Genomic DNA, 19,168 nt, shown 5'->3' on the forward strand with positions numbered 1-19,168 from the left:
CTGGTTGAATGAAGCCATGCGATATACCCTGAGCCAGAAATGACTAAAGAAACCCGAAAGTAACAGAAGTGTGCCTTTTGTTTTGGAATTTGAAGGTCTGAGACTAGAATCCTAGCATGGCATGTACTGAGTTGTCATTCCACCATAGGTTGTATCATTATCAAGGGAATTTATTTTTTTTTTAATGTAAGAGCCTTTAACTGTAACCAAGAAGCTAAATTAGCTTTACCCATGATGTGGAATCAGATTGCTTCTTCTTTTTTTTTTTTTTTTTTTTTTTCTGTCTTCCACTACCTTTTAAGCTTTTTAATAATATTAAAAAAAATTTTTTTTCCATTGCCACTGCAAGAAAACTTAGCAGATCCTGGGACATTTTGCATACTTTAACGAATAGTTCAATGGTTACCTTAAGTTACCCAAACCAGTTTTATTTTGAAATAGATGATTCGATGCCCTGAAATAAAAAAGAGATTTTAAAGTTAAATCTCTTCTCCTTCCCTAGCTGGGGCCTGTTTCAGAAAGGTTGCCTTCCTCAGGGAAGGAGTCTGGTTGCCTTCTTCACCCTGCTTCCTCTCTCAGGTCACTAACTCTGCCTTCTGCCCCCCTGGGGTTGGAAGAAAAAAAAGAGTAGAAAAGAAAGAGCAGAAGGAAGTTTTTTGTTGTTTTTGTTTTTTGTTTTTTGTTTTTGTTTTGTTTTTGTTTTGAGACGGAGTTTCGCTCTTGTTACCCAGGCTGGAGTGCAATGGCGCGATCTCGGCTCACCGCAACCTCCGCCTCCTGGGTTCAAGCAATTCTCCTGCCTCAGCCTCCTGAGTAGCTGGGATTACAGGCACGCGCCACCACGCCCAGCTAATTTTTTGTATTTTTAGTAGAGACGGGGTTTCACTATGTTGACCAGGATGGTCTCGATCTCTTGACCTCGTGATCCACCCGCCTCAGCCTCCCAAAGTGCTGGGATTACAGGCTTGAGCCACCGCGCCTGGCGTAAGTTTTTACTTGATTTGGCAACATCATATTCTGGCCTTTTACTCTTGGGGCCAGACAGGCCCAGAGAGGGACATTTTTATGGGATATTGAAAGATTCCCATCACTGGGGACATCTTGCCTCCAGTCCTTGATTTATGCTAATTCTTCTCTGTTCTAGGGGGTGACTTTGGACTCATCCTGTGCTCCCTTAGGAAGCTGTCTACCTACAGTTTGTACCAGGATTCATCTGCCCCCTCAGAGAGGCCCCAGGTTGACTCCATCCAGCTCTCCCTTGCTCCTGGCCTGGTCCATGAGGAACACTCACATCATTTGCCTGTGGGGATACAGGAGAAAATTTCCCAGTTTTTACCAAAACAATCTGTCATCCTGTCCTTCGCCCTCCAGATTTCCTGAGTGGGAATCAGACCTCATTCTGACTTCCTACCCATCCTCACGCAAGTATCTCCCATGAAGTTCTGTGAGAAGACACTTTGAAGCTCTTCTCATACACAACTTGAGGTGAGTAGGTGAAACCCCTTACACACCACCTAATCCAAAGCACACACATCTTCAGCGCTCTAGAATTCCTTCTCATGAAATCCTCTCTCCTTGCCATAATCCACCTCCTTTTAATCACTTGGACATGACTGAAGGGTTCAAGAAGCATGAATTTCATTTGCTACTGTTTTCTTTGTAAAGCCTGTATTTGAATCCAGACTCTTCAGTGTGCACCATCTCTTCTATCTGGGGGCCTTGGGTAAAACTTTAATATCCTGTCATCTCATTTTCAGTACAGCACAAAACTCTCTGTCTTATTTTTCTTTTTAAAGTAAAATATAAGCTAAAAATGGAATTTTTTTCCCCACAAATCAATTCTTAGATGTTTCTCTAACAACTCCAAATAAAGTTGAAACCTTATGCCTCACTCAAGCCTTGCTCTAGAGAAGAGGGCTTACTTGTTTCCAGAGCACCTTGCTCAGTCCTTAGGTTCTAGATTTTGGGAACTCCTTTCTTACATTGAATCACATTGCTTCCCATGCCTTTACCTCAGTGGTGCTGCTAAAATAGATTGCATCTACTTCTGCTTCTAAGCAGCCATTCCTTCATACATCCCCAGTTTCTTCAGTCCTTGAATATCTTCATGATCCTGTTGTTATCTGTTATTTTTCAAACTAAGGAGAAATAATACCTATGCCATTCATTCCCTCAAGTTCTCCACATCCTTCTTCCTCCAGTTTGTTGGGCAAGGCTAATGTGGGTGAAATATCTTGGTTTTCTTAAGTAGATGTGTGTACATAAACACAAGGCCACGTGATGAGTGAAGATGATATTCAAAATGATCGAGGAACTGTGTCATCTGGCAGACAGTATATTTAAAACTACATGTGGAACACTCAGTCTGTGTGCATTTAGAGCATTCCGTCTTTAATTGTTCAACCCATGCGAGCACACACTAAGCACACAGCTAAACAGCTGGCCTAATATAATGCATGCAGGATTCCCACTGAACTCATGAGTCATCTGGTGTTACATAGTCCCACAAAAGGACTTAACACAAAGGAGGCATTTTGCTACCTCTGCCTTTAAAAATAGCCAACATTAATAGATTGCTTACTGTGTACCAGGAAGTGGGGGCCAATTGCATTATGTGGAGTGTTTCATGTAATCATCACAACCCCATGAAGCAAAGGCATTACTATTATTCTTATTTTCCAGAGGACAATGAGACTTGAAGAAGGTAAGTAATTTCTCCAAGGGTAGAAAGCTAATAAGTATTGGGGTGGAAAACTGAACCCAGGCAGGCAGTCTCATACCAGAGTTCCTAAATCTAATTGGACTAGACTTGCAACGATCTTGTTTTGAGAGAATATCTTTTTCAAAAAAAAAGATTCAAAACCGTGCAATCTAAATGGAGCTAGATCTTAGAAATTTTGGAAAAGGTCATTAAGTTTTGATTAAATTTGGCTTAATGAATACTGGCATTTTGGCATTTGTCACAGGAATAGGCAGGTGACCAGGGAATAGGGAATACAACGCATCACATTTAAATGCACTTCTGCTACGTGAAAGTGAGGTACCTGGGGGCTCTGCCTGCAGAAGAAAAGCTCAGAGGAGCTGAGGTCCTTTCTCAGCTTAACATAAGCCGTCTTTTCATGTCAATTACATGTTGGTTTATCCGCACATCTTGTTAATAAAACAGCTTAGTTAGCTTCCTTGTTAAACTGTCTAGTAACTGGCAGGGAGCACTTGACATGGAAAAAGAAAGTGTCATCTGAGGTTTACGTAGGACAAAAGGAGTGAATTTTAAAGCAATTCAAACAGTCCTAGAAGCCAAAGAAGATGAATGTGATGTATGTTTTGAAGTTTAAACTATTGTATACCATAAACTCTGAAAGTGAAAATTTATCTTGGCTGAAATACTGCTTACACGTGCACTGTAGGGAAAAGAGCTTAGACTGACAAATATGATTTCAAATCCTTTGGCTCTTTTCTCTCTTAAACACAAGATCGGTAAATACTCATCACAAATACTTTATCACACACAGATTCCAAGAGGTCCAGGAAAAGCAAAGAAGAATAAAAGGCATTTCTTTTGCCTTTTTAATCATTGATTAGAGTTTCTGAAAAGCAGAGCTCCTAGAAGGGGTGCACAAATAGAGGAAACCATTTAGGAGGCACACGGTATTCCCCGTTTTTCCATTTGCTCAGATTAAGATTTTGGGAATCAGTGTTGACTGCTGTCCGTCTCACACTCCACATCTTATCTGTCAGCACTGACTTCAAAATACATCCCCCATCCGACCAAGTCTTATCAGCCTCCACTGGTAGCATCCTGGACTAAGCCACCAAAAACTCTCATTTGGATTATTGCTACTATCCCCTATTTGATTTCCCTCGTTTCATTTTTGCTTCCTTTAGTTTATTCTTAACATGCCAGCCAAAACTATCCAGTTAAAACTCAAGTCAGAGTATGTCACTCAGTCCACTGACATTAAAACCCTCACATGACTTTTCATTTCAAGAAAGAAAAAAACCAAATCCTTTCATTCACCTACAAGACCCCTCGAAATCTGCCAACTGGCTTCTTGCATTATCTGACCTCATCTCCTTCACCTTCTCTTCCTCTTTCTTTGCTCCAGCCACACTGGCCTCTTTCCTATTCCTTGAACACACCAGGTACACTCATGCCTCAGGATCTTTGTACATGCCAATCCTCTGTCTGGAACACAATACTCCAAGTACCAGCATGACTCTTATCTTGTTTTCTTCAGGCCTTACTCCAATATTGTATGATCACTCAGCTTGGCAATTCCCTGCTTTGCTCCCCTGCTTTAATCCTTCCCTTAGACCTACACTAATCTAATATAATAAATGTTCTACTTAATCATTTTGTTTATTTTTCTCCCTCCACTAGAAATTAAGGTTCGTCTAAGGGTAAAGTTTTTTGTTTTCTTAAGGCATCCCTAGGAAAGTATTTGGCACCAGAAAAGTAGGTACTTAGTAAATACTTGTTGAATAAATGAGTGATAATTTCTACATCAGACTGTCATAAACTGAAAGTTTGGTTCTTCACCAGAATGTTAGGTCAGTTCACAAGATGTAGCCCCTCTCACACATCACTTACACGTAACAAGGGGCACAAACAGAATTATCCCCACCACCTCCGATATATGCAAACCAATATACACCCCGGGTCATGTTCAACAAAACAGACAGTATTAGCCAATATTTATGAACAACTCAATTTTTCTAAACAGGTGGAAGATTTTTAACATCCAAATAAATAATTTGCATTCAAGTCAGGGGAAGTTTAAGAGTTTAAAACTGCTTTGATTTCACAATCGAGAAAAGTCTTAGAAAATTAAGCTTGAACCCTAAAGAGAACCTGAAATACTTTGCAAGATGCAATAAATAAGACCTAAAAAGAAAAAGATAAAGGAGATTGGAATTAGTCAGGGTTGAAGAAGAGCCAGCTGAAAGTTGATTTACCATTTATCATGAGACTGCAAGTAAGTGTGAGGAAATGGCAGCCTCCAATAACTAATCTCTTAGAGTCACTCCCAGCTCTAATGAGGCTTCAATGACAATTTTCTTGACACTAGAAACAGTTCAACACTGGAAAAAATTTTTGCATAGAGATATAGAATCCCTTTACCTAAAGGTCTTTAAATATAAAACAAATACTCCCTTAAGGCGATTTAAATATAATCAAGCTTGAAGTTAGAGGACAAAAACACTTTTAAGGTTATTTTGTTCTAGTCTCAATAAAATAGTCTTACTGCCTTCTTAAAGTGGATTTTAAGTTTACTTCCACTAAGTGGAATTTTTGGAAATTCTGTTGTAGGACTCTCTTACCTAGAAAATGAGAGTTTCTATTTCTTTCAGTGGAATTTCCTGGTATTACTGTGCCTGCCAAGAAAAAAGCAGAGAATCAGAACTAATAAACCATATTTTTGAATAGAAAAGTGGCCAGGTAATCACATGTCATTTAAATAGTTTCATGGGCCTGGCTCAGTGGCTCATGCCTGTAATCCCAGCACTTTGGGAGGCTGAGTGGGTGGATCACCTGAGGTAAGGAGTTTGTGACCAGCCTGGCCAACATGGTGAAACCTCATCTCTGATAAAAATACAAAATTAGTCAGGTGTAGTGGTGCATGCCTGTAATCCCAGATACTTGGGAGGCTGAATCCGGGAGAACTGCTGGAACCCAGGAGGCAGAGGTTGCAGTGAGCTGAGATCGTGCCATTGCACTCCAGCCTGGGCAACAGGAATGAAACTTTATCTCAAAAATATAAAGTAAAATAAATAGTTCCATGAATGCAATGGACATACTCTGACATCAAAATAAAAGATAGGATCTTGTAGCCTATCATCTTAGTTCTGCTACTGACTAGTCATCTTAGATTAACTTCTAGATTAGATTTTCTCTTCCAAAACAATAGACTTCTAAATAAAAAGTTTTACTTGCTGCTTAAAGGAAATCTCTTTGCGAGAAAGCGTAAGGCTTGTAAATGACAATGGAGGCCAGCATCTAATATTGGAAAGAATGGAAACTTGGATGTCACACTGACCTGAAAGTTCTGCCCTTGTCTTTTGTTATCCCTGCGATTCAACCTCTCCCAGCCTTACTTTCCTTAGCTGTAAGATGGGAGTAATACTGCCAACTACAGTTTCAAGATTACTGGCAGAGTAAAGATTGTGTTTATAAATGGAATGCCACGTAGCCCAACAAATGGAGATTATTTTTGTTATTGTGGGAAGAGACTGTGTGGCCCTAAAGGTGTCAGAGACCTGGCAGGACCTTTTGTTCAAGAGGCAACTGCATAGGCAGGCTGGTGACCTGGGATAAAAATAGGAGGGAGACTTGCCTTTGAAGTGGCATTAGCAGTGCACGCCTCCGGGGCTGCTGTGCCAAGCCCGGCTGCGCTCTTGTCGTCGGAACACAGGCAGCTGGGCTGGCCAGAAACATTGCCACTGACCTCATCTCCCTGCTAGGTCTGAGTGGGCCAAAATATACACTTCTTGATTTTTTTTTTAACCTTCTGTTATAAAAGAATAAAAATAACGATGCTCAGTTTAAGGTCAAGAAGACCAACATGAGGGAGGAATGTGTGTATATACTTTCGTTGTCTCTTTCATCTTTGAAACAATGAAAATAGTAACTAAAATGTATAAAACTTTTACTCTGTACCAACCACAGTTCTAAACACAGTGTTTGTTACCTCAATTAATCCTCTCAGCAACCTTATAGTCTCCATTTTGCAAATAAGGAAAGTGAGGCACATAAATTAGGTAACTTACTTTAGGTTGCACAGCCAGTATGTGCTTGTACAGGGAAGTTGGAGAAGTAAAGCTATCGGTAATAAAATTTTATTTAAATAATATATTTTAAGGCATTAACTCTGTTAACAGAAAAAAAAAAAAAAACTACTAGCCCAGGAATTGTTACCCTTTTACCTTTCTTTATTCTCAAAAAAGAAGTATGTCACTCTACAAGTTAGAGCCTGTGAAAATACTTGTATCAATATAGACTATGTTCTATTTAAGTAGCTGGGATTGCTGTTTTAGTTTTATATAATTTTGGGGAAACATCCTTACTTAAGTTTACTTTTATAAAACTTTAGTTTAATTGGTTCAAACATTAAAAAAAATGTTAAACACATTTCAAAATACTTTCTGAAGTTTTCTTTTTCCTTTAAAGATTTAAATAGTAAACGTCATTTATTTAGATTCCCACAGTAGAAAAACTGAATAATATAAATGAAAGGTTCAGATTTTATCAGTTTCTACAAAGAAAATCGTAATTTTCACAATAAACAAAGGATGTTGACCTTGTTTAAAATAAATGATCATTTGACCTGGTGGGAGCTTTGGGGTTTTTGTTTTTTTGAGACAGGGTCTTTCTCTATTACCCAGGCTGGGGAGCAGTGGTGCTATCATAGCTCATTGCATACCAAGACTTCTTCTCACTTCAACCTCTCAAATTGCTGGAATTGTGGTGAGCTACTGCACCCAGGATGTGGGAAGTTTTTGTAGAGAAAAATGTCAGTACCTGGCATATGGTAAGCAATTTATTATGAGAGTCATCATCGGGAGCATAAAAAACTAACATTTTTAATATTAAATTCAATTATAATTATGTGCCTGCTATTTGAAGTAGAGCTAGCAGCCCTTAAACAAAATTATTTCCCAACTAAAATGCCTTTTGCTTTTTTAGAGAAAAATTTTATCAATTATGACTTTAAAAACAAGTATTCTTAAGAAGTGTGTGCATACCATGTAATAACCTTGATTTGGCCTTTGTACAATAACATTCTCAAAACTTCCCACTGATCTGTTTGGAAGCAACCTCTGTCACAACTTCTAATTACATTAAAAATATCTAACAACCCAAAGGTAGTTAATGGCGAGGATGAAGACACATCAGCAACCATACAACGTGTGACAACATAATTTCACAAGGATATGGAGAATACAGGATGAGGAAAGTGACTGACTTGGCCTTTGTAACTGGTTTTCTGTCCACTATGTTTCTAAGCTTATTAAATAGATCCTTGGATTAATTTCCTAGGCCATGGGGAAATTGTTTAACTCTTCTTTGAGAAATGTAAGATTAACTCCCTATCATATTTATGTTTTTCTCTTCAAAAACATGGCCCCAGAGTGATGTTTAAAATTGGGGTTCATAATCACTTGAACCCGGGAGGCAGAAGTTGCAGTGAGCTGAGATAGTACCCCTGCACTCCAGCCTGGGTGACAGAGTGAGATTCTGTCTCAAAAATAAAATAAATGAATAAATAAAAATAAAATCAGGAATCATAAATCCAGCTCTTCATCAGAAAAGGCATCAACAACTTATTTTCTTAAGCACAGAGTGAAAAAAAAATTGTTCAATTCCCTCATCACTTTAGTAACTCTCTCGCCCAAGTGGTAAGTTTTATTTAATATCTTTCCTGTTTGTTGTTTAAAATTACACAATAATTTTATGCATGTTATTCCATTTTGGAGACACAGAGATGCCATAAACTAGGTGGGATTTTCAAATGTATGATTGTTTTGCTGGAATAAAGACCACCAGAAGAAACATGGATTACACAGTATTCAATGATGGTCACGATACTGTGCTTTTCAAATACCAATGGGAAAATTAAGAAACATCTTTTATCAGAAGTATTCCAGCTACATTTCTTCAGAATAAGTGGGATTTACCTCAATTGAAAACACTAATTCCAGATATATTTGTAGTCTGCCATTAATCGTTAAAAGGATGCCTTGTGATTGGAATGCGTGTCTACTTATTAAACGTTTGAAATTAGAGACCAAATAGTGAATTTTGCCCATGGCTTTAGATGCTATTACAACTGGTTTTTATTGGCATAGCTTTCTTAACTGCAGTGTTTAATTGTTTAGAGACAACATTGCTCATTAATACTCCAGCAAGTTTTGCCATGTAGACCACACATTTATTAAAATAATCTTATTCTTTAGTATTTTCTTGACTTCTTACCATCCCAAAGTTTGCCTTCATTTTGATTTGATGTTAGGTATTTATTGACTATTACAATTGCTAAATAATTTTTTTCACTTTCAGTATCGATTCATGCAGATGCATTTATGAATTTACAAAAACATTGTGAGTTAACTAAAATACCAAATCAGCCCTCTTAACCACTTCGAATATATAATGTTAGCCTAAGATAAAAAGTAGCCTCTGGAGATAGTAAAATGGCTAGGTCCTCATAAATGCACATTTGAGAGCAAGAGAGAAAAAGATCCTTCAGTCGTATGCATATCGAAGTTCTTAAGCAATTATCCATTAAAAAAACAAAAAATAAAAAATCTACTGGGGAAAGGATGGAAAAAGACATGTCTAGAGCTTACATATTTGCAGAAAGATTCCCAATTGATATTAGTAAAAAAATTGGTCTCAAATCTGTTTTGATCTGTGTCTTAGATATCATTAGATGTTCTCTGGTAGTGTGGTGTGCACGTTCCTCTGTTAACGGTTATTTTTCTTAGTTTCATTCTGAATCCTGTCTATTTCAGTATTAGAAAGTTTAATGCAGGAAAGTTCCCTTAAAATACAATGAATAGATCAGTCATTCATTGACGACCTGACCACCCGGCATCAAACCTGTGCTGTGACCCAGGCTCCAGCATTACCCCTCCCTTCATGAATATCAGCTCTCCCGTTAGGCTTTTCTACTGGTAAATGTACAAACATATATTTTACATCACAGAACTTCCAAACACGTCACTATCTTTTTGTTTTAGAAATAAACTTTAGTGCATCAAAGTTTTTTGTCTTTTTTTTTTGAGACGGAGTTTCGCTCTTGTTACCCAGGCTGGAGTGCAATGGCGCGATCTCGGCTCACCGCAACCTCCGCCTCCTGGGTTCAGGCAATTCTCCTGCCTCAGCCTCCTGAGTAGCTGGGATTACAGGCACGCGCCACCATGCCCAGCTAGTTTTTGTATTTTTAGTAGAGATGGGGTTTCACCTTGTTGACCAGGATGGTGTCCATCTCTTGACCTCGTGATCCACCCCCCTCGGCCTCCCAAAGTGCTGGGATTATAGAAGTGAGCCACCGCGCCCGGACGCCACGTCAAAGTTTTGAAAACAGTGTGCTTGTTAGGATCAAAGCTGTCACCAGGTGGGCCTGCCTGTTTCTTTGTTCTGTACACTCTTCTAACATGTAAGCAGCCTCTGACTGATTCTGCATTTTGTCGACGTATTACTCTATTTGTTAAGATTAATGTTGAAGTTAAACAAAAATATTGGGCTTTTTTCCTATGATGCATAAAGTGCATGAACTTCCTTTTTCTTTGAAAATTTTATAATCATATTTATTTTCATTTTAAAAAGCTAATAAGCATTGGAAGTGCTTCAAAATTATCCTTTAGCCTAGATCCCAAAATAAGAATGTTTAGATTACTGCCAGATAGGTTTAAGCTAGTTATTAGTAAGAACATTTTGGATTTGGAGAGAACAGTCTAGGGCCCTACAGTTAAGGGAAGTCATACGATCATTTTCCCCAGAGATAAGAAAAAACAGCCAAGGAAATTCAATCTCTTTTCTAGGTAATAAAAATGTATCATTCTACCCCATTCCTAGAAACATTTATACTCATTCTTGAATAAAGGCAGGGGGTCAGATAAAAATCGCATCTCAAGGCACCCTTTAGTCTTTTAAAAAATATATTCAAAGCAAATTGTAATGCAACAAGCTTTAGAACGGCTGCCTATGAAGCACTGAGAGGGAAAGAGAGTTTGCTGCCATCTCTTGGACGTTTGAAATAAAATCGGCAAGATGGGTGCTTCAGCGCCTGTTCCTTTTAGACTGGGCACTAAGACTGTGGAAGCAGGTGCAGTTTACAAGCCTGGCTGTCCCTGACTGGATAAACAGGAAAACTATTTATGGATTTTAAAGAATAAAGTTGACTTAGTGGTTTGCATGTTAGAAAAGTGTTTTTCAAAGTGTAGTTCACAGCCCACTAGCATCAAAATCACCTGGGTTGTATGTTAGAAAAACTAATTCCTAGGCCCCACACACACCTCGTAAATCAGAATCTCTAAGGTAGGACCATCTCTGAGGTGGGGAAATCTTAATTTTACACTAGGAACAAAAGGTGGAAAACTATATGTTACAATACTATGAAGGGAATAGTTTGCTCATACTAAAGTGCTGTATATAAAGGAAATCATATTAGTTCATTTAACATAAAATTAAAATTAAAAGTTCTAAGTAATATATTTAGCATTGCTCTTTATTTCAGTAATACTGCCCATAATGAGTTATGACATATCAGTGGGTATTTCATAATGTATAATTCAAAATCTAGCCCATATTGGACTTACATGAAGAATTATGATCTGCACCATTTAATAAACAGTAATAAGTAGTCCAACCACAACCAACAGATGCTGAGTGTGAATTTAAAAAACAAAAACAAGAACAAAACTCCAAGCCAAAGACCTGATTATGGAAAGACTGGAATGATACCTTAAATTAGTACTTTCTATTAGTTCAACCAATTCCTTAGAGATTCTTAGCTCTAGAGAATGGTTTTGTGAACATCTCTTTATCAGTCTTGGCCTTGCTAAAAGAAAAAAGAACTAACAGTTTTCAGTGCAGAAAGAGACCTAGTTTTGTTTTGTTTTTGATGTAATTAAATGACACAAAAGGAAAGCAAAACTAAATCAATTTAATTGTGTTTGACACACAACCTATTCTGGATTCAGATAAAATTTCCAGAATCTCAGCTTGCTTTGATTTTTTTTTATCTTCAAGATGAGTCCTGACTTCTGCTTCTGACTCAGAAGGATTCTAGAAGTACCAGAAAACCCACAAAAATTCCCTGGGTTTGAAAGGCAGCTGGAATATTGAGTTCCTCCCTCTATCAGTGGCTCAGCTTCTTAGAATTGTTTTTCATCACTTGCCCTGAGCTGGGAGTTTGCTCTGTTCAGGCCGAGGTTTCAGTCTTTCTGTTTTTGGAAAGTGATCATGCTTCTCAGGCAAGGGATCAATTACTCTAAAAAGGCCAGGTTGCTGACCCTTTGTCCTAGGACAGTGTGGAAAGGAGGGATAAGGACAGCTGTGAGCTGTGCCCTCCTAGGTCAGCCCAACTGTGGCAGGTCTGAAGTGGGGTAGTCTCAGGGATAGGGTTGCCAACTGCTCCACTTTCAGTGTAATAGGCCTATTGAAGCCTCAGCTATGCTACCAGGACCTTACTCAGGATACCAACTATTCTGTTTAGAGAATACGTTCGGTTTACAAATATTTCTCCAGAAGAGTTCTCTTCATATTGCTAAGTCCATTACGTAATATTGGTACTTTGAACTGAACATAGTATCTTTATAGCAGAGGCTCAAAGCTGACGTTAAGTTTATTTTATAAAAATATTGAACCAGTCTTTCTGAATCTGGTCTCATCTTTGTCTCCCACGAAAACAATGTTAGCACAATGGATGAACACAAAGCAAGAAAAAATGGACAAACAGGCTGAATACAGAGGAATGTAACATACAAGCTTCAGTAAGAAAGAAAAAGAGAAGAAACAAAGCTCTCTCAATTAATGACTCCTGGGAATGGATCCCTTGTGTCTATGTGACATTTATAGCGACACTCCTTCTACTTTTTCTATTTTAGTTGTGGTAGGTCTCAAACTGGGATTCATATTAACAGAGAACACAAAATAACTTGTTGAATTGCATTTTCCTCATTGGAAGTTTCTGAAATACTAGTTATTGTGTATTGAGTGCCCCTTAGAAGAAGAATAGCTAGCATGTGTGGAATACTTTCTCTGTGCCAGGCACTGTTTTATACACATAATGCATACTGTTTCACTTAATCTTCATAGCAACTTGTGAAATACACCTATTATTGTCTCCATTTCACAGCTGAGGTACTGAACCACAGGGCGACTGAATCCTTTGTCAAAAGTCCCCCAACAAGCAGGAGGCAGGCCTGGAACTCAGAGGGAGTTTGGCCCTAGAATCCACACTCTTGACCACTACAAATGTACTTCTTGTGGGCTCAAGGTTTACACACCTTATGTCATCTAATCGTATGTGAAGTTCATTTTTAAAAAGTGTTTACTTTTGCTTTTCCTAAATTTAAAATAAGCATGTCTTCTTTTTAATTTAAAAATTGGAAGGAACTTTACGTTCTGCATTATTGTTACCAAAATTTGAAGGTTTCTCTCATCACTATTCTGTTCTTCTTTGTTTGCCAGGTATAAATTAGCATAACTCTGGTAATATACAGTGCTAGCTGTCTGGAAGCGGTGGGTGTTTGAGATATTTGGTCTAGAGCATTGTGGGAGTTTGTTCAATGGAAACCAGCAAAATGTTGAGCTTCCCTTTGCCATTACTGAGTTTTAATAAGCAAATAGGCTGATAGAGATGAAAACTACAGCTTTTCCCCATGTACCCTGTTTAAAAATGTCTACTGTTTGGAGCTACCAAACTCTAAGATGTTTCAATACTTCTTACTTTGATTTAGAAGGTTTAGTGTAACTTTGGAGTTATCTCTGAAACATGTAAAACTCATTAGTTCTGAGGAGCAGTTCCTTTTATCTGTGACCTGAATCTTCTTGCAATCAAGGGAATGGGTACAGTCTTGTGGTTAGAGGACAGTCATGGAGTGTGACTGCTGGATCCTGAGACTTAGCTCTGCCATGTTACACAAGTTTCTTAACTTTTCTTTATCTCAATTTCCTCATCTTAAAGTGGGATGATAATATTACCTACATCATACTTTCCTCATTTTGTGGTGACAAAAAGAAGTTAAGACTTATGCTTAGAGTGGTACCTAGTATATGGTAAGTCCCTATCATTGTTGCCTTATTAGGGCTCTATGATTTTAAATTAAAGCAATAAAGTTCTGCAAATGTAAGGAGTTTTTACAATTATCCTAGAAGCTCACATCTTCTTTTTTTGATGTTGGTGATGGGATTGTTCAAAACCTATGTTTAGAATCTATCACGCTAGTTCCTCAGGAGATGTTTTCAAAATAACAATGATATATAAAAGGAAAAAAAAGCCACTGGAAAAAATGTAAGGTTTAAAAATGTGCTTGCTGGGAAGTCTTTGATGGAAACAACTGTTGAGAAATCTTCCACCAAGGAATCTTTGAGGTGGGAAAGGTTTGCTGCCTCATGCCCTTGACTGCTATCCTGACTGAGATTGGCACCATAACACTCTAAGATTCCAGGAGTAACTACTTTTTAAAGTGTAGTTTGAAATACTGAAAACTTGTGACTCCCTCAGCATTATTCTGTTTAGAATTATTCTTGTTGAAATACCTCAAGTAATTGTTGGTTTAGTAGCAAGCCATGCTGGGTGCTGATGCTGATTCACTACTTAATAAGACAGTTCTCTGAATTTTACATTTAGTTGAAATGGCATAAAGCCAAAGGGAGCACTTCCTTTTATGCAGAGACTTTGATTATGCTCTATTTTTAAAAATCACATTCTTCCCCATTCCCAGCCCACGCACAATACCTATGAATTCCAAAATGAGAAAATGAAAGGATTTTGAGAAGTCATATAACATTGCTGTCAATTTCATCTTTTTTACTAATAGAACAGATGCTTCTTTCTCAAAGATGGGTTTTCACTTTCAACATGTGTTATAGCATTTAATTTTCTGAGCAATCTTGGGAAATGGAATCTTTCCTAATATCACTGAATGTGGTCAAAACCATCTATGAAGCATGGACAATGAGGCTCTTGGTGGATCAGTTTGGGAAATTGATAATTAAGCAGTCTCAGTGAGGGAAATTTCGGGGTCAGATGAGACTGTGGAAACCATGCAGTAGTGTAGGGAGAGCACAGGTTTGGATGCCAGACGAATATCTAAGTCTAACCCTAATCCGCTGCTTATAAGCTTAGTGATTGTTGCACAAGTTGTTTAGCTGCTCAGATTCAGATACCTCACCTGTAAAATGAGAATAATACCTTCCTTTTCAGTGTAATTTGGAAGAATATATGAAATTACTGTATAATTGGTTAAGAAGCCAGGCTGCAGACTGAATCCAGAGGCCATTACTTAAAATTGTATGATCTTTGGCAAGTTACTCGGCCTCTTTGCACTTCAGAATCACATCTGTAACCTATAAAATGGATGCGTGATCATTAGCTCACAAGGACTGCTGATTAAAAGCAGTAATCTATGAAAGATACTCAGCACAATTCAGGGCCCAAAGTTTGTGTTCAGCTAATGTTAGCTATTATCAAAACTTAAGTAAAATGTTTTCTATGTATAGTAGAAACTTAATATGTTGTCTCCTGCCTTTTCTCAGGGCCCAAGGCGTTATTTGAATGACTGCCACAGCTTCTGTCCCCACCCATGTCATCCTCACTTGAACCAAAATGCTTGATTCTGGGTTGTTGTGTGGTCTTGGAAACAGATTATTGCAACAAATAAAAGTATCAACGATTCCCTGACTTCTACCATGTATCCTGAAGAAAAGACAAATCAAAACCTATGGCTTTTGTTATTTACTTCCAAGAAGAAGATGTTTCTGTTTATTCTTAGAATGTGCTTTTTTTTTTCAACTCAAGGACAAGTGCAATCTTTTGATTTTTAAAATTTTTCATGAACAAACCATCACTAGTTATTAAGGAGCCCAAGAAGTAGGAGCTGTGAAAGCAGGATTTCTTCATGTTACCTTTGAATGTTGTTATTTTAAGTATGAACATTATCAGGTAGAGAAGGAAAGACAGGCTAGGAAGTAGGTCCTTGTGATGATATCTTGACTAGAGATCCCGGATTTACACAGATTTACATTTCACCAGTCACAGAGCACACATAATTTAAATAAACATGTCAAGAATGACAAAAACAGAGGTAAACATGAGGAGCTTTACATTTGGAACCAAAAAATACAAATTAGAAAAATTATTACCTATATCAATAACAAAAAAATACTTAAACTCCAGGACTCTTTAGAAGTCTAGCTTTCTCTCCTGTACACTTGGGATGCACTTTATTGGCTGACAAACTGATAAAATCAGACGTCTGAGAAATGTCTGACAGGATTTGATATTTTAAATTAAATTTCTCTTTATTCAATTGCCTCTGAATAGTGCTGTGATTTCCAAATGCCAGGTAGTTTGGTGTACAAATATACATACCACAGAAACATACAGTTTAAAAAAAGTAAGAAACTGGCTGTACCTGATAACATCAAGAAAAAAGGTAATTCTGATTCGAGGGCTTCTCCAGAAGAGAGGGTTTCACTGGCATGACGCTCATAGGATGACCTGTCATTTTTGTTTTAGAACCACAGAGGGATGACAGTGACTGACTTCTTAGAGCAATTTTGCCTGGTGTCTGGATCCTGTGGGAATTTATTAGCCTGCTTTGTGGCCCTTGGCCAACCCTGGTGGGACATCTAGAGAAGAACTCAATTCTGCTTTTCCCAGAATAATTGTTGACTAACTCGGCAGTACTGAAGTGTCATAGGCATCTCTGTGTCCCCCAGAGTCCAGTGATATGTGGACCCAAGGCCAGCGAGGGTCATGTTTCTGGGAATAAAATGTTGGTTCTTAGAATTTATATATTTTTTCTCATGAACTTATAAAAATGTTTAAAAACAAATTCAACAACCCTGATTTTAAGAGGGAATGAACATACGCCCTACCACTTCCCTCTAGAAGTATTTTAAGCATTTAGCTTTTCAAAAAACAATCATTTCTTTTTGATGACCATAACTTCAAATACCCTGCCTACTGGACCAGTGGTGACTCATAAATAGCAACTGATTTCAATAACTCACCCTTAGAATGTGGGTACTTGCATAAGCCCTAGTTTATAACTGGATGAAGTGATATGCAGCAAAGGGGGGCATTTATTTGGGAGATTAAATCTAAACGCAGACACTAACAGCCATGTGTCTTCTACTTTTAAGAGGGTTTACTGTGAAAGAGCCAAACAGAATGTTCGACATGCTTCTCAGTAGCACTATGACCTTCAAAGCACTTTAATCTCGTAACTGCAAATGGGAAAATGGTCCCACATATGTTAGTCCACCCCCTTTCAATGTCTATCATGTGTTTTTGACATCTCAGATGTGACTCTTGCTGCCAGGCTAGAATTTAGGCTGTGTGATCATTTTCAGCTGTCCTACAATGCCTGCTTCTTGCAAGAAGTTGGCACTTTCTAGAATAGCTAAATAACCCTGGCTTATTTTAAAGAATTATTTGTCACTCAGATTGGTTTTCCTATGGTTAAAATAAGTGCTTCTTGTGAAAATTAAATAAAACAGTTCATGCAAAGCCTTTATATGTGTTATCACTAACAATCATACTAGATATATTTTGAAGTACAAAGTTTGACATGCTCTAGAATGAAAACCCAAATGTGTCTTACAAAACATGTTCCTAACAAGGTATGCTTTACACTGTCAATGCAGAAACTATGTTTTTTTTTTCCTCTCTAAAAAACAGGATGTGTCAACCTGATAAATGTTCTGAGATTAAAGTTACAATGCTCAGATTGCCAGTCTTACCAGTTCTGGGACTCACTGTGGCCTCCTAGAAGACTGAGGGGAAGATGCTGTACTTACATGTCCACTGAACCTTCCTTGCTCCTAGAATCTCAAGGGTTATGAAGATTCACTACAGTACAACATTCCGGTCAGGATGAGAGGCTTGACACATTATTAAGGGGAAACTCATGGAAAAAGAAATGTTTAAGGTCCTGCAGAAAGTCAGAAACTGTGATGATCGTTTTTGTTTATATTCTAGTGCCCGCATTTAAACCATGCAGTGGATTTGGGATGATATACATAAGGCACTTAACATAACATAGGAACACAGGAAATGATTGTCACTCTTGAGCTCGCAGTGAAAACCAGCTTCACGGATGTGCGTGCCTAGAAATTAAACTAAGGACAAAGGAAGAGGCAAAATCCTAAAAACTAAACAAAAACTGCGTCCCTTACACCTCATAACCAGCGGATCAACCCATCAAACTACTGCCAACACAGCTAAGCCAACAACACTCAGATTGAAAGTGTGCCCATGGTAGGGAAACTGGTGTCTGCAGGTCGAACTCTCCCTTCTGTCACACTGAGATCACCCAACCCGAAAGGTGGCACATTCAGCCCCCTACTGGAGAGACAGGGAAACGAAATTCCTCTTACTCTAGGGAGCTGGTTAGTCCTCCCACCCACTTCCCATCTCCCTCAGAGTGAGGTCAGACTTTGCTGTGGATATTGTTTTGGGGAATTTCCACCATCTCCTATAAAGTGGGACTCTATGGTCCAAGATGAGACCTATGCTGCCAGTGCCCAGCTGAAGTCATAGATGCTTTTACTGCATGCCTGACATGCCTCTCACAAGGTTTTGGGAAACTCTAAATAGTCCTGGGATGACCAGAAGATATAGTCATGTTATTTGGGTCTTTAGTTATCAACTCCAAATAGTGGCTCTGCTAAGATTGCCACCTGTCCAACAGGAAGTGGAAAGAAAACACTTCTCATTCCTGCATGCCACAAACCACTAGACAACTGGAAATATTTCTGGGTCATTACCATCCTAGGATACTTTTGAGCCGATGATCTCAAACTGACTACCTGTGTGTTCCACGCCTTTCCTCTAATTCATGCCATTCTTTAAATGCTATGTTAAGAATGCAAAGCTATAAAAATGATCTTTTTTCCTGTTGCACCGTAAGAAGCCTTTTTTGGTTGTTCTACTAGAAAAGAATTCAAAATGCAAGCATTCAACAGATTTCCTTTGCAGGGAACAAGTCATACAAACAACTGTGTTATATAATGAATAGATCGCTTTTTTCCTTTATCCTGTATTAATCTCAATTGATTTCCCAAAAAGGCAAATAAGAGACCAAGCTACATCCCGTGGTTGTAACCTCTAGGTAAATTTCCGCCAAAAGCAATGAAAGTGTTTTCCAGAGAAAAAGCAGAAGAATAAGCCCCATTGTTCTGCAGCTGACTTAATTCTCCTTTTTATGTCTTAGAAATACTAAGGCTTACAGTTTTACAATGTATGGAGAGACAGATATGCCACCAATGAAATTGTTGGGGAAGCCATATAGAGAAATATCAGAGGAGTTACTTAGATCAGAATAGGTCACAAAATAAAGATATTTTAAGATATGGACATTGAACAGATAAAGAAGATGGTAATATTTTAATAGGATAGTGAAAAATACAGCAGATTGACAGTGACAGCAG

At 38.2% G+C, this 19,168-nt stretch overlaps 1 protein-coding gene across 3 annotated transcripts in view; it reads right to left on the bottom strand.

Annotated features, from left to right (window-relative positions):
• The window catches only part of SYNPO2 (synaptopodin 2), a 167,081-nt gene that overhangs the window by 8,127 nt on the left and 139,786 nt on the right, over nucleotides 1-19,168 (bottom strand). Inside the window, exon 5 of one of the 3 annotated variants that reach the window (XM_039479094.2) lies at nucleotides 252-15,749. The exons of the other annotated variants lie outside the window; for them this stretch is intronic. Within the exon in view, the coding sequence (XP_039335028.1) occupies nucleotides 15,671-15,749 (79 nt within the window). The 3' untranslated portion in view covers nucleotides 252-15,670. Of the gene's footprint in view, nucleotides 1-251; nucleotides 15,750-19,168 lie in introns of those variants that run through there. 3 annotated transcript variants of the gene reach the window in all.

The sequence above is a fragment of the Saimiri boliviensis genome, chromosome 3 (genome assembly GCF_048565385.1).
Source record: "Saimiri boliviensis isolate mSaiBol1 chromosome 3, mSaiBol1.pri, whole genome shotgun sequence".
NCBI lineage: Eukaryota > Metazoa > Chordata > Mammalia > Primates > Cebidae > Saimiri > Saimiri boliviensis.